This window comes from Microcaecilia unicolor, chromosome 11, assembly GCF_901765095.1.
Source record: "Microcaecilia unicolor chromosome 11, aMicUni1.1, whole genome shotgun sequence".
Taxonomy (NCBI): Eukaryota; Metazoa; Chordata; class Amphibia; order Gymnophiona; family Siphonopidae; genus Microcaecilia; species Microcaecilia unicolor.
In genome coordinates this window covers 109,464,551-109,476,378 of record NC_044041.1, presented here as the reverse complement: position 1 = coordinate 109,476,378, position 11,828 = coordinate 109,464,551, and the positions used below count along the sequence as shown (strand labels likewise).

The window sequence follows — 11,828 nt, the reverse complement described above, 5'->3', positions numbered from 1 at the left end:
ATTGGGATATGGCTGCTCATCGAGATGGGAGGGTGCGGGCTGGGACGCCTTTCCATTCCAATAGTAACTTTGCACGCAACAGTCCCAGGAGTCCGTAAGGGGATAGGATAAGCTGAAGGACATAGTAATAACAACATGGAATGTAGGGGGTGTCCATTCGCCAATTAAACGGCATAAAATATTAAAGACGCTCAGGGACAGGGGGACCTCTGTTGCTTTCTTACAGGACACCCATCTGCTGGCGGAAAAACATGCCAAACTAAAAAAGTGGTGGGTGGGTGACTATCTGGAGGCCCCAGCTGTAGGCAGGAAAGGGGGTGTGGAGATCTTGTTCAAGAAGGGGATACAGCTTGAAGTTAAGAAGGTGGAGACAGACCTGACCTCCGTGATCCTAGAACATCAGTCCCCATGGGCGTAGTTTGACTGTTTCGGGGGGGGGGGGGGGGGGGCAAGGGATGGGGCAGAGCATATTAGCATATTCATTTGCATATATATATTCAAATGAATATGCTAATACAGAGGAAGGAAGGAAGGGAAAAAGCTGGCTTTTTTGGGGAATAACCATAATGAATATGTATGAGATATCAAGCCAGCTCTTTCACCCTTCCTTCCTTCCTCCTTACCCAGCACTCCCTCTTCCTCTCCAGTAGTATTTCCCCACCCCCTTTCCCATACCATGCCAGTGTTGACCTTAGAAATGCATAGGCTCTATATGTAGATCCTTCAAGAGGTAGTGTGTGTCATGATTTAGGCTCTACACCCTTTCTGTTTTGGTGCCACCTCAGTAAGGCCAACACACAATCTCTCCACTGCAAAACGCTATACACAAACTTGTGCAAAAACACACTCATATCCTTACTAAACCATAACAGCACTAATTCCAAGGACAGGACGAGCTACAACCTTATGCGTGAAAAGGCAGAACTGTAATTACACCAGGCAGGCTCTAAAACACCAATACACTACCTCGTGAAAAAAAAGCAAAACAAAAAGGGCTGCAAATAATACACGCTAGCAGAATACTGCACCTATATCACACATGAAAAACACATGACACAAGCAACTAGAAATCAAAAAATATGAAGGCAAAATACTGGAAAGTTAACTCAAGAAGTCAGACTCAGCATGCAGCAATACCAGAAAAATTGAAACTTACATGCAAAATATCACAGATGCACATTTCAAAAAGCTGACATATTCCAATTAATAAATTCTGAATAAAATACTTTTTTCTACCTTTGTTGTCTGATCATTTAGTTTTTCTATTCGCTTTGGTCCCAGTGTCTTCTGTTTTATGCAGTGTCTTCTTTCCATTTGATATTTGTCTTTCCTTCCCTCCATCCTTGTCCAACATTTCTTCTCTCTTCCTCGCCCTCCACTCCATCCATGTCCAGCATTTCTCCTCTCTTCCCTCCCCTCCATCCAAGTGCATCTCCTCCCTGACTTCTCTCCCCTCCCTCCATCAATCCATCCAGCAACTCTCCATTCTCCCCTGCTGCCCATATCCATCCACCCATATCCAGCAAATGTCCTGTGTCCCCTGCCCCATCCATTCATCCATCCATGTCCAGCAACTCTCCATTCTCCCCTGCCCTCTCCTCCATCCATCCATCTCCAGCAAATTTCCTCTCTCCCCTTTCCCCTCCATCCATCCATGTCCAGCAATTCTGCTCCTTCCCCTGCCCTCCGCTCCATGTCCAGCAACTTTCCATTCTCCCCTGCCTTCTCCTCCATCCATCTCCAGCAAATTTCCTCTCTCCCCTTTCCCCTCCATTTATCCATGTCCAGCAATTCTCCTCCTTCCCCTGCCCTCCGCTCCATGTCCAGCAACTTTCCATTCTCCCCTTTCTCCTCCATCCATCTCCAGCAAATTTCCTCTCTCCCCTGTCCCCTCCATCAATCCCTGTTGTCCAACAATTCTTCTCTCTCCCCTGCCCATCCTGTTTCTTTCCATCCCCTTCCCTTCCCTTCCCCTCCCCTCCCTATTCTATCCAGCGTATCCCGCCCCCTTCAAAGCATCTCCCAAGAATGACAACGTGGATGCAGCAGCAGCAGCAGCTCACACAGGTTTGCTTGCTGTGTTTGTGAACAGCGACAGCTGCGCGGGGGAGTGGAAATGGCTTCCTTACTTACAGACTGTTACAGTGGACTAGATAGTCCTGGCTCACTCCACTCCCGAAGCTGCAGCGGTGAACGGGTGGGCGGGAAAGCAGCAAGCAAGCAGCCACGCTGAACTCCGTCCTTCGCTTCCTGAATCCTGCCCTCTCTGTGTCTCACCTTCCTCTGATGTCATTTTCTTTGGGGCGGGCGGGACGCTGAGAGGGCAGGATTCAGGAAGCGAAGGACGGAGTTCAGTGTGGCTGCTTGCTTGCTGCTTTCCCGCCCAACCATTCGCTGCTGCGGGAAAGAACTCGTCTTCGTCATTTGGGGGGGCACTGTCCCCCCTCGCCCTCCCAGTCTACGCCCTTGATCAGTCGCTATTATTATGCAACATCTATGCCCTCAATGTATTTGATCTTGGATTTTATGAGATGATAATTTGTAAGATTCTAGATTTTGGAGAGATACCGCATATTGGGGGGAGATTTAAATGATGTGGCAGACCCTAGGCTAGATAGATCTCAGCCGACAGACAGGGAACTGGCTTGGACAATAAGAGGGGTGAGTCAGCTGAGTAGTGCCTTGGGCATCGTGGATGTGTGGAGAAGGCTAAATCCGCTGGAGAAAGATTTCACGCGTATGTCTAGGGCACACTCTACGATGTCCCGGCTGGATTATTTGTTGATTTCAAGAGAACTTTTAACCCAAGTGAGATCGACTAAGATTGGGCCGATCATGATCTCCGATCACGCATGGGTAAAGATGGCCATGAGGGAGGATGATACAAGTCCTCGAAGGAGTACCTGGAGGTTCCCTTTGCAGCTATTCAAAGACAGTCATTTTCTGCCGTATTTGGTAGCTAAGTGGCAGAAATATCGGGAGACCAATGCACAGCACAGAGATGATCCTAGTCTATATTGGGAGACCGCTAAAGCGGTTCTCAGAGGGGAGATTATATCATACGTCAGTTTTCAGAAGAAAGTGAGAACAAGGGAGATCCTCTGCTTGGAAAAGAGGGTGACTACCCTTAGGCAGCAATATGGCAGGGCTCACTCCCTGAGGGTCCGTACACAACTCTTGGAAGCACAGCAAGCATTGAACGAGTTGTTGCAGGTAGGGGCCCAGAAATCGTGGGCATATTATAAATTTCAGCTCTATAAATATGCAAACAAGGGCAGCCACTTAATGGCAAGGCTAGCAAAAGGACTGGGCAGATCAAAAATTTCAACGCTGGTGGATTCTAAGGGGGTCATGCAGAATGAAGATAAAACAATTAACAGGGTACTCCAGGAATTTTTTGTCAAATTGTACAGACCTCACGAACCACCTTTGTTGGACAGTGAGACTTATCTGTCCAGCATGGAGCTACCAAGAATCGAGACAGTGGAGCTAGCAAAGTTGAATGCGCCGATAGGAGCTGATGAGGTTGAATGGGTAATCAAGCAAAGTGCTTTAGGCAAATCACCAGGCCCGGATGGACTCTGTAATGAGTTTTAGAAATGGCTGCAGACAGAGGTAAGCCCGGTCCTGGCTGATGTCTTTAACGGCTATGTCCAACAAAAGAAACTTCCAGAACACTTGAATGCAGCCAGGATAATAGTGTTGTTAAAACCGGGGAAGCCAGCTGATTGTCCTGAGTCATATCGACCAATTTCACTGATTAACACGGAGGTAAAGCTCCTGGCAAAAATACTGGCTAATCGGCTGGCAAGAATTATCCCCATGATGCTGCTTGACCCTCAAGTGGGGTTCACGAGAGGCAGGGTAATAGCAAAAAACATGAGAAGAATCTTGGCAGCATTAGAGACTATTCGATTGGAAAGAAAACAGGCCTTGCTCATTAGCTTTGACGCAGAAAAAGCATTTGACCAAGTGGACTGGGGGTTTATGTTTGGGGTCTTGCAGACCTATGGAATCGAAGGGTGGTTCTATCAGGCGGTGAGCGCGCTATATGCAGACCCTAAGGCTCAGGTCTACGCTAATGAGATAGCCTCAGAATGGTTTCCGATTAGTAGAGGGACACGACAGGGGTGTCCGTTGTCCCCCTTACTTTTTGTATTGACCTTGGATCCGTTGCTGCGGGAGATACAGCATAATCCTGACATTAAGGGGGTGGCAATCGGAGAATACTCATTTAAATCAGCTGCTTTCACAGATGATTTACTCCTAGTCACGGAGCCGCAGCAATCCCTACCGTCACTCATGGAAAGCTTTGACGGAGTATGGTGACTTCTCTGGTTTTGGCTTGAACCTCTTGAAGTCGGACGCTCAGGCAAGTTCGGATCAATTAAAGCGGTTTTGGGGGGAGAGATTCCCTTTGTGCTGGGCCGATGATTCATTTAAATATTTGGGGATCAGGCTACCTATTGATGCTACACGGCTATATGAGCTCAATATTATCAATTTACTGAGGGAGACGAAAGAGAAATTGACACACTGGTCGGCACTGCCTTTAACACTTTTAGGCTGCATACATCTTTACAGAATGATGATCTTCCCCAAGTGGTTGTATTTGCTTCAGATCCTGCCTCTGTGGTTGCTTAGGAAAGATCTGCTGGCGCTGCAGAAGTTAGTGGGGAAATTTTGCTGGTGGGGGGGGGGAAGGAAACCAAAGTTGAGGTGGCCTTACTTGGTGGGGGCACAGAAAATAGGAGGATTGGGGCTCCTAGATATCCGGAGATAAAATCAAGCATGCTTGTTTCATCACTTGAGGGACTGGATTCTGAGTTCGAACACCTATACGGATCTAGATCTGGAAAGGGCCTTTTTTCGGCCCTGGCAGCCAGTAGTGCTGCTTCAAGGGGAGACATACCGGCACGTTACCGAGGTAGTCTCCTGCTTCATCCACTTTGGTGCCTATGGAGAGCGGTGCTCCCAATGTGGGGGCAAAACCCGGGCAGTAGTGTGTGGCTTCCCTTACAAGGGAATGTACAATTCAGGCCGGGAGACGAGAATGGGACTTTTCATGTTCTGGCTGTATAGGGAGCAAACAGTCTAGAAACTTTGGTGCAAGAGGATGGGACTTTAATGACCTATGCAGAATTTGAACGAGAATGTGGGCAAGGCCTTTCCACATGGTTGGCTTACAGACAACTAGCGCATTATGTAAAATCGTTACCAGCGAGCAGTTTGCGGTTGAGGTTCGGTAGGCAACTGAGAGAGTTACTGGAAGGAGACGCTGCAGGGCAAATTTCAGTCTCATGGTTGCATGGGGCCTTAAATAGGCTAGACCATGAAAGGGATCTGCGGAAGATAGCAGAAAAGTGGAGTGCAGAGTCTGGTAGATGTATTTCAGCGAAGTTGCTGATTACAGCGCTTCGAGCTGGCCCCCAGTTGGTATACAGTGCGAAGTTGCAGGAGTGCAGCTTTCGGACAGTGTATAGGGCATACTTCTCTCAGAGACAAGCCTTTCATGCTGGGGCAACAGGGACATTGAACTGTAGGAAATGTGGGAGGACAGAGGCTACGCTTCACCATGGATTTTGGTCCTGTAGGTGGATTCGTTCGTTCTGGATGCGGATTGCTCAATATCTAAGCGAGGTGTTGGGTGAAAGGATAATTTTAATCTTTGAGAGGGCTATGTTCAGTACCTTGGGCCAGTGGTCTGTTGGATCTAAGGGTGCCAAACAGTTCTTGAGTAAGGTATGCATATTAGGTAGAAAATGTATCTTACTTTATTGGACGCAGGATCACCCACCTTCCTTCTGGCATTGGAGGAACAAACTGCATGAGCTTGTGACATGGGAAGCTAGAGGAGCAGGTGGGTCTCCAGGAGGACAGCAGAGGTTCTTAGCAGTTTGGGGGCCCTACATAGACACAATTTCTCCTTGGACACGCAGCCAAATCCTGAACAAATGGCCCAGAAGTAGATAGTCCATCAATCCCACAGGCAGTGCTTGGGGCAAGGGGGAGGTTTGGATAGGAGTGGGGGAGTGGGGGTTTGGGTCGGGGAGGAACGATGTTATTACATTGTTACTATAAGAAATAGGGAACTTTAGGTTCTGAAGTGCCATGGTTGTTGCAGTTTATGATCATTGAGGTCTTACGTTCTTGTATGGTTTTAAAGTTACCTTTCAGGATTCTCATTGTAAAATCACTGGTACAGTGTCCTGGTCCTGTAAAATGCTGACCAACAGGGGTGGGAGCCCTACTGGCACCAGTATTGTTCATGTGATGTCTATGTAAGTTGAATCTTGTCTTAAGCATCTGGCCTGTTTCTCCAATATAGTATCCTTTGTTACATTTTTTACACTGAATGATATATACCACATTAGAAGATGAGCAAGTGAAAGATCCCTTTATGTTGAATATCTTTCCTTTGTGGATGACTGTGGGGTCCTGTGAAATGTTTTGGCATAGTTTGCAACTGGATAAGTTAGAGGGAAGTGTGCCCTTCTGTTCCTTTTCAGTCTGTGATGGAAGTTTACTTCTGATTAGCTTGTGTTTTAAGTTGGGTGGCTGTTGGAAGGCCAGCACTGGTGGGGATGGGAATATCTCTTTCAGTAATTCATCTTCCTGGAGTATAGGTTGTAGATCTCTTATGATTTTCCTCAGTTTTTCCAGCTCTGGATTGTATGTCACTACAAGCGGGATTCTGTCTGTGGCTTTTTTCTCCTTGTACTGTAGCAGATTCTCCCTGGGTGTTTTGAGGGAGGAGGCAATATTCTTGGAGATTATTTTGGGGTTGTAGCCTTTCTGTTTGAAGGATGCAGTCAGGCTTTTAAGGTGTCTGTCTCTGTCCCCTGGATCAGAGCAGATACGGTGGTATCTTGTGGCTTGGCTGTAAATGATGGATCTTTTTGTATGTGAAGGATGGAAGCTGGAGTTGTGGAGGTAGCTGCATCTGTCTGTGGGTTTCTTGTATATAGATGTTTGTATACAGCCATCACTGATTGAGACCGTGGTGCCCAAAAAATGGACTTTTTCTGGGGAGTAGTCAATTTTGAATCTGATTGTAGGATGGTATGTATTGAAGGAAGAATAAAATTGTTTCAGAGTTTCTTCACCCTCTGTCTTAAGTAGAGGAGTGTGGTAGCCGTGTTAGTCCACTCTTAAGGTTATCAATAGAAATCAAACAAAATAAAACATGGAAAAGAAAATAAGATGATACCTTTTTTATTGGACATAACTTAATACATTTCTTGATTAACTTTCGAAGGTTGCCCTTCTTCCTCAGATCGGAAATAAGCAAATGTGCTAGCTGACAGTGTATATAAGTGAAAACATTCAAGCATTACTATGACAGTCTGACAGGGTGGGAGGAGGGGGTGGGTAGGAAGTATGCATGGGGACATCAAAGCATATCATTGATATTCTAACAGGGTGGGTGTGGATAGGTGTGGGGAGGGTGATCAACAGAGACATACAGCTTTATGGTTTATAATGGGCTAGGAACCCCAGATCCTTGTTAAGTCCTTTCTGTTGGGTGTTAAAATATTCAATCATTCTGACTTCAAAGGTCTTTCTTGTATGGTTTTAAAGTTACCTTTGAGGATTCTCACTGTGAAGTCACTGGTACAGTGTCCTGGTCCTGTAAAATGTTGACCAACAGGCATGGGAACCCTGCTGGCACCAGTATTGTTCATATGATGTCTATGTAAATTGAATCTTGTCTTAAGCATCTGGCCTGTTTCTCCAATATAGTAACGAAGGATGCTATATATAAAAAAGAAAACAAAATCAAATCAAAGCTGTATTTACACTCATGCCTGCCTGCCTCCCTCCCTCCCACAGAAGCTGCACCTTATGCTGTCAGAGATCACAGGTCTGCTCAATGAATTTTCAGGCTGCAGTCTTGCAGCTCTCCCCCCCCCCCCCCCCACTCTGATCTGTATAATTCAACACTTATCCTCACAAAAACATCCTGTAAAAATACAGGTTAAAGGATGTACTGATGATGGACCTTTCAGTTTGTGTGTCTGTCAGGACCTATTGTTTTGCTTTGACTGCAGCTGCTTTTTCTACTACTTATCATTTCTATAGAGTTGCTAGATGTACTCAGCTGTACACTTGAACATGAGAAGACAGTTCCTGCTCAACAGAGCTTACAATCTAATTAGGACAAACAGGACAAATAAGAGATAAGGGAACCTACGTAGGTTACTGACGTCAGACAGGGGCGGGCCCAGGAGGAGAAAGACGCCCATCGCGAAGGCAGGCATCAGCTGATTCAGCGTTCTTCTTGCCCGTGCAGCGCCTTCGGACAGAGGAGAGAGGCGCTGCACGGGCCCGGTAAGAGGAAGGGGGGCCCGATGGAGGAGGGGAATGGCGGCGACGACCCCAAAAGGGGGCGGGGCGCGGACGGAGGATGTCGGGAGGCGGAGCTGAGGTGACAGAGTAGTGAGGAAGGGAGGGGGGCAGGGGCTTCTAGAAGTTTGCTTTTTCGGGGTGGGGGGAGCGGCGGAAAGTGGGGAGGGGGCAGGGGCTGCTAGAATTTTGCTTTTTCGGGGTGGGGGGAGCGGCGGAAAGTGGGGAGGGGGCAGGGGCTGCTAGAATTTTGCTTTTTCGGGGTGGGGGGAGCGGCGGAAAGTGGGGAGCAGCGGGGGGGGGGGGGGGCAAGGCCGTCTGTACAGGACGCTCCTGATGAGCGCCCTTGCCCCCTCCCGACCCTTTTTTTTTATTTTTGTTTTTATTTGGGAGCCATGTGCTTGCGATTTGACTGTGTTTTGACTGTTTGTGGCATGCGCAGAGCAGCTAACATAACGCTTGGCTGCTCTGCGCATGATTTGGGGGCCGATTAACGATGTGTATTGTGATTCTTTGATACATTGTACGTTTCACTACCGATCTCACCATGTGTGACTTTTTTTTTTGGTGCATGTTTCGTTATTTTAAAATCGTTAGGGACTTTAACGATTTAGATTTTTTTACGTTTGGTTGCTGCATCTGCCTCTTTGTGTTTCTGGTTTTCATCCTCTCAGCGGGACAGCTTTATTTGCTCTTAGCCACCTTGTGGCTCTCGGTTTTCTTAGGCAGTAGCACTGCCTGGATGTTGGGCAAAACGCCACGCTCAGCTCTAGTAATTTGCATGGGGTGGCCTATAAAGCGCCATTTGAAAGCTTTCGGGACAGTTTGCGAGTCAGTGTCTATCTAGGAGCGATTGTTATTGAGCTTGTTATTGTTACCATGCCTGAACTAGCCAAATCTGCTCCCGCGCCCAAGAAGGGCTCTAAGAAAGCCGTGAGCAAGACCCAAAAAAAGGACGGCAAAAAACGGAAGAGAAGCAGGAAAGAGAGCTATGCTATTTATGTGTATAAAGTACTGAAGCAGGTTCATCCAGACACTGGCATTTCGTCCAAAGCCATGAACATCATGAATTCCTTCGTGAACGACATCTTTGAGCGCATCGCTGGAGAAGCTTCTCGCCTCGCTCACTATAACAAACGCTCCACCATCACTTCCAGGGAAATCCAGACCGCAGTGCGTCTGCTGCTGCCCGGTGAGCTGGCCAAGCACGCCGTGTCCGAGGGCACCAAAGCCGTCACCAAGTACACCAGCTCCAAGTAAGGGCGGACTTAGCCTACAGCTGCACACACAGAAAACCCAAAGGCTCTTTTCAGAGCCACCCACTTACTCCACTTTAAGAGCTAAAAGTGCCACTTTTTGCTGTATGAGTCAGGCTGGCCCAAAATTAGCACGACTCCACCATCTTCTCTAGGATAATTTCGAAACAACAGCTCAAAACAACAAAGAGTAAGTAACAAGGATGCTAGCAAACATTCCAGAACAAGCAACAAGATTTTGAACCATGAAAAGCTATGCCCATGTCGTTCAACAATTCTTTAGCACAGAGCCGACACTAAAACCTGAAATCACAGCTCTTTTGCTGAAAGTATGGGTGGCTCTTAAAAGAGCCTTTTAAGTTGGTTGCGAGCAAGCAAGGGTCAGGTCCTTTAGCCTCCGAAGCCATACAGAGTACGGCCCTGGCACTTTAAGGCATACACTACGTCCATAGCTGTTACAGTCTTTCTCTTGGCGTGCTCAGTGTAGGTGACGGCGTCTCGAATAACATTCTCTAAGAAAACCTTCAGCACCCCGCGAGTCTCTTCATAGATGAGACCGGAGATACGCTTGACTCCGCCTCGGCGAGCCAGGCGCCGAATAGCGGGCTTTGTTATTCCCTGGATGTTATCGCGCAGCACTTTCCTGTGCCGCTTGGCGCCCCCTTTGCCCAAACCTTTTCCGCCTTTACCACGACCAGACATCTTTAGCTTACAAAACTAAAAAGCACTTCACTGATGACCAGGGTTGCCAGGTGGAAAATTTTTTTCCAGCCCGATCGAGCCCAAAAAACAGCCCAAAACCCGCCCAAACACAAACCCCGCCCCTGACACCCCCACCCCCGCGTCATCACGCCCGCCCCCGCCGTCATCAACCCCGCCCCCGCCTTCCACGTCACCGGCCCCGCCTCCCCGTCATCGGCCCCGCCTCCCACGTCATCGGCCCCGCCTCCTACGTCATCGGCCCCGCCTCCCACGTCACTAACCCCGCCCAAAACGTCATTAACCCCACCCAAAAACGTCACTAACCCCGCCCCCCCGCGGCCGAAAAAACCGCACTGAAGGCCAAAAACAGCCCAAAAAACCGCAACCCGCCGCGGGCAAAAATTTCCCGCTGCGGGTCGCGGAAAACCGCCCAATTGGGCGGTAAAACCGCCCACCTGGCAACACTGCTGATGACGAAAGAAAAAGACTAAGCTTAGCCGACCACGAACAGCTATTGATATAGAAGGGAGACGGACCTTATGGAGAACTGAGCTCTGTGCTAATGTGGAGGCAGCCGAATCCCCCCACCACCACATTTCATGCCTCTTACTCAGTGCTCTTTCTCCAGTTTGCTTTACCAAGTACCATTTTATGTGAGAAGAAAAGAAACTGAAATGATCCTATGCGCTCTTATACACCGTACACATGACATGTTTCTACATTCGAAACGCTGTGAAGGATATTTACATAGAATATAAGGACGAGTGAGGACCTAAAGTACCATTTAACCTGCCCAGCTCAGTCTTTCCTCATTCCACCCTAAAACTTCTTTTACTACTTTTTGTTGCTATCTCTACTTCAGGAAGCAAGTGAAAGCTTGGCTCTTCAACCAAGCCTTTAATGGAAGAAGTAACTAACGTGTTAGTCTCACTCACACACAAGGACAAGGAGTGATTAGGGCTGCACATTCTGCAGGGGGACATGTTTATCCACTCCTCCATGTGCAGCTTTCCTCAAATCAGACACCTTACTTTCTAATTCTTCCTACCTTCTTAAACATCTATATGTTAAAACTTTGCCTTAGGCTTCACTACCAGTTATAATATTCTATTAGTATTGTGTTGACATTGCTAGTATAACTTGCCATACTTTGTATTGTTTTCAAATATTTTTACTGCTGTAAATTGCCTATTGCTTATGTTTGATCTATTCTTACTGTACACTGCCTTCAGTGAACTCCTTCAAAAAGGAGGTAAATAAATCCTAATAAATAAGTAAATATTGTTATCCTTGATTTCTACCATTGCTGCTTTAAACTGATTTATTTTTCCAGTATTCTCAGTGTGGTATCAGCAGACCAGCTTTCAGGAAAAACATGGTACAAAATTTGATAATACCAATCAAATCAAATTTGCCTCACAAAGGATGCTCCAGGGAGCAGAGGAAAATGAGCAGTGATCTAAGCAAAGTTGAATAGAGGCCACGATTTAAGACATAATGCCAAAAAGGGTAGGACAGTGCAAC

The 11,828-nt window shown here is 47.3% G+C and overlaps 2 protein-coding genes across 2 annotated transcripts; one reads left to right on the top strand and one right to left on the bottom strand.

Annotated features, from left to right (window-relative positions):
• Positions 1–9,225: 9,225 nt before the first annotated feature.
• On the top strand, positions 9,226–9,678 carry LOC115480888 (histone H2B type 1-L). Its single transcript, XM_030219858.1, has one exon. The coding sequence runs from the start codon at positions 9,226–9,228 to the stop codon at positions 9,604–9,606; it is 381 nt and encodes a 126-aa protein (XP_030075718.1). The 3' UTR covers positions 9,607–9,678.
• Positions 9,679–9,992: 314 nt separating this feature from the next.
• Positions 9,993–10,304, bottom strand: LOC115479697 (histone H4-like). The gene has a single exon (XM_030217803.1). It carries the CDS (start codon positions 10,302–10,304, stop codon positions 9,993–9,995), a length of 312 nt encoding a protein of 103 aa, XP_030073663.1.
• Between the last annotated feature and the right edge of the window lie 1,524 nt (positions 10,305–11,828).

What these genes read in the sequence shown, in the direction of transcription:
- LOC115480888 (XM_030219858.1), top strand. Translation starts at nt 9,226, where the DNA reads ATGCCTGAACTAGCCAAATCTGCTCCCGCGCCCAAGAAGGGCTCTAAG.
- LOC115479697 (XM_030217803.1), bottom strand. Translation starts at nt 10,304, where the DNA reads ATGTCTGGTCGTGGTAAAGGCGGAAAAGGTTTGGGCAAAGGGGGCGCC.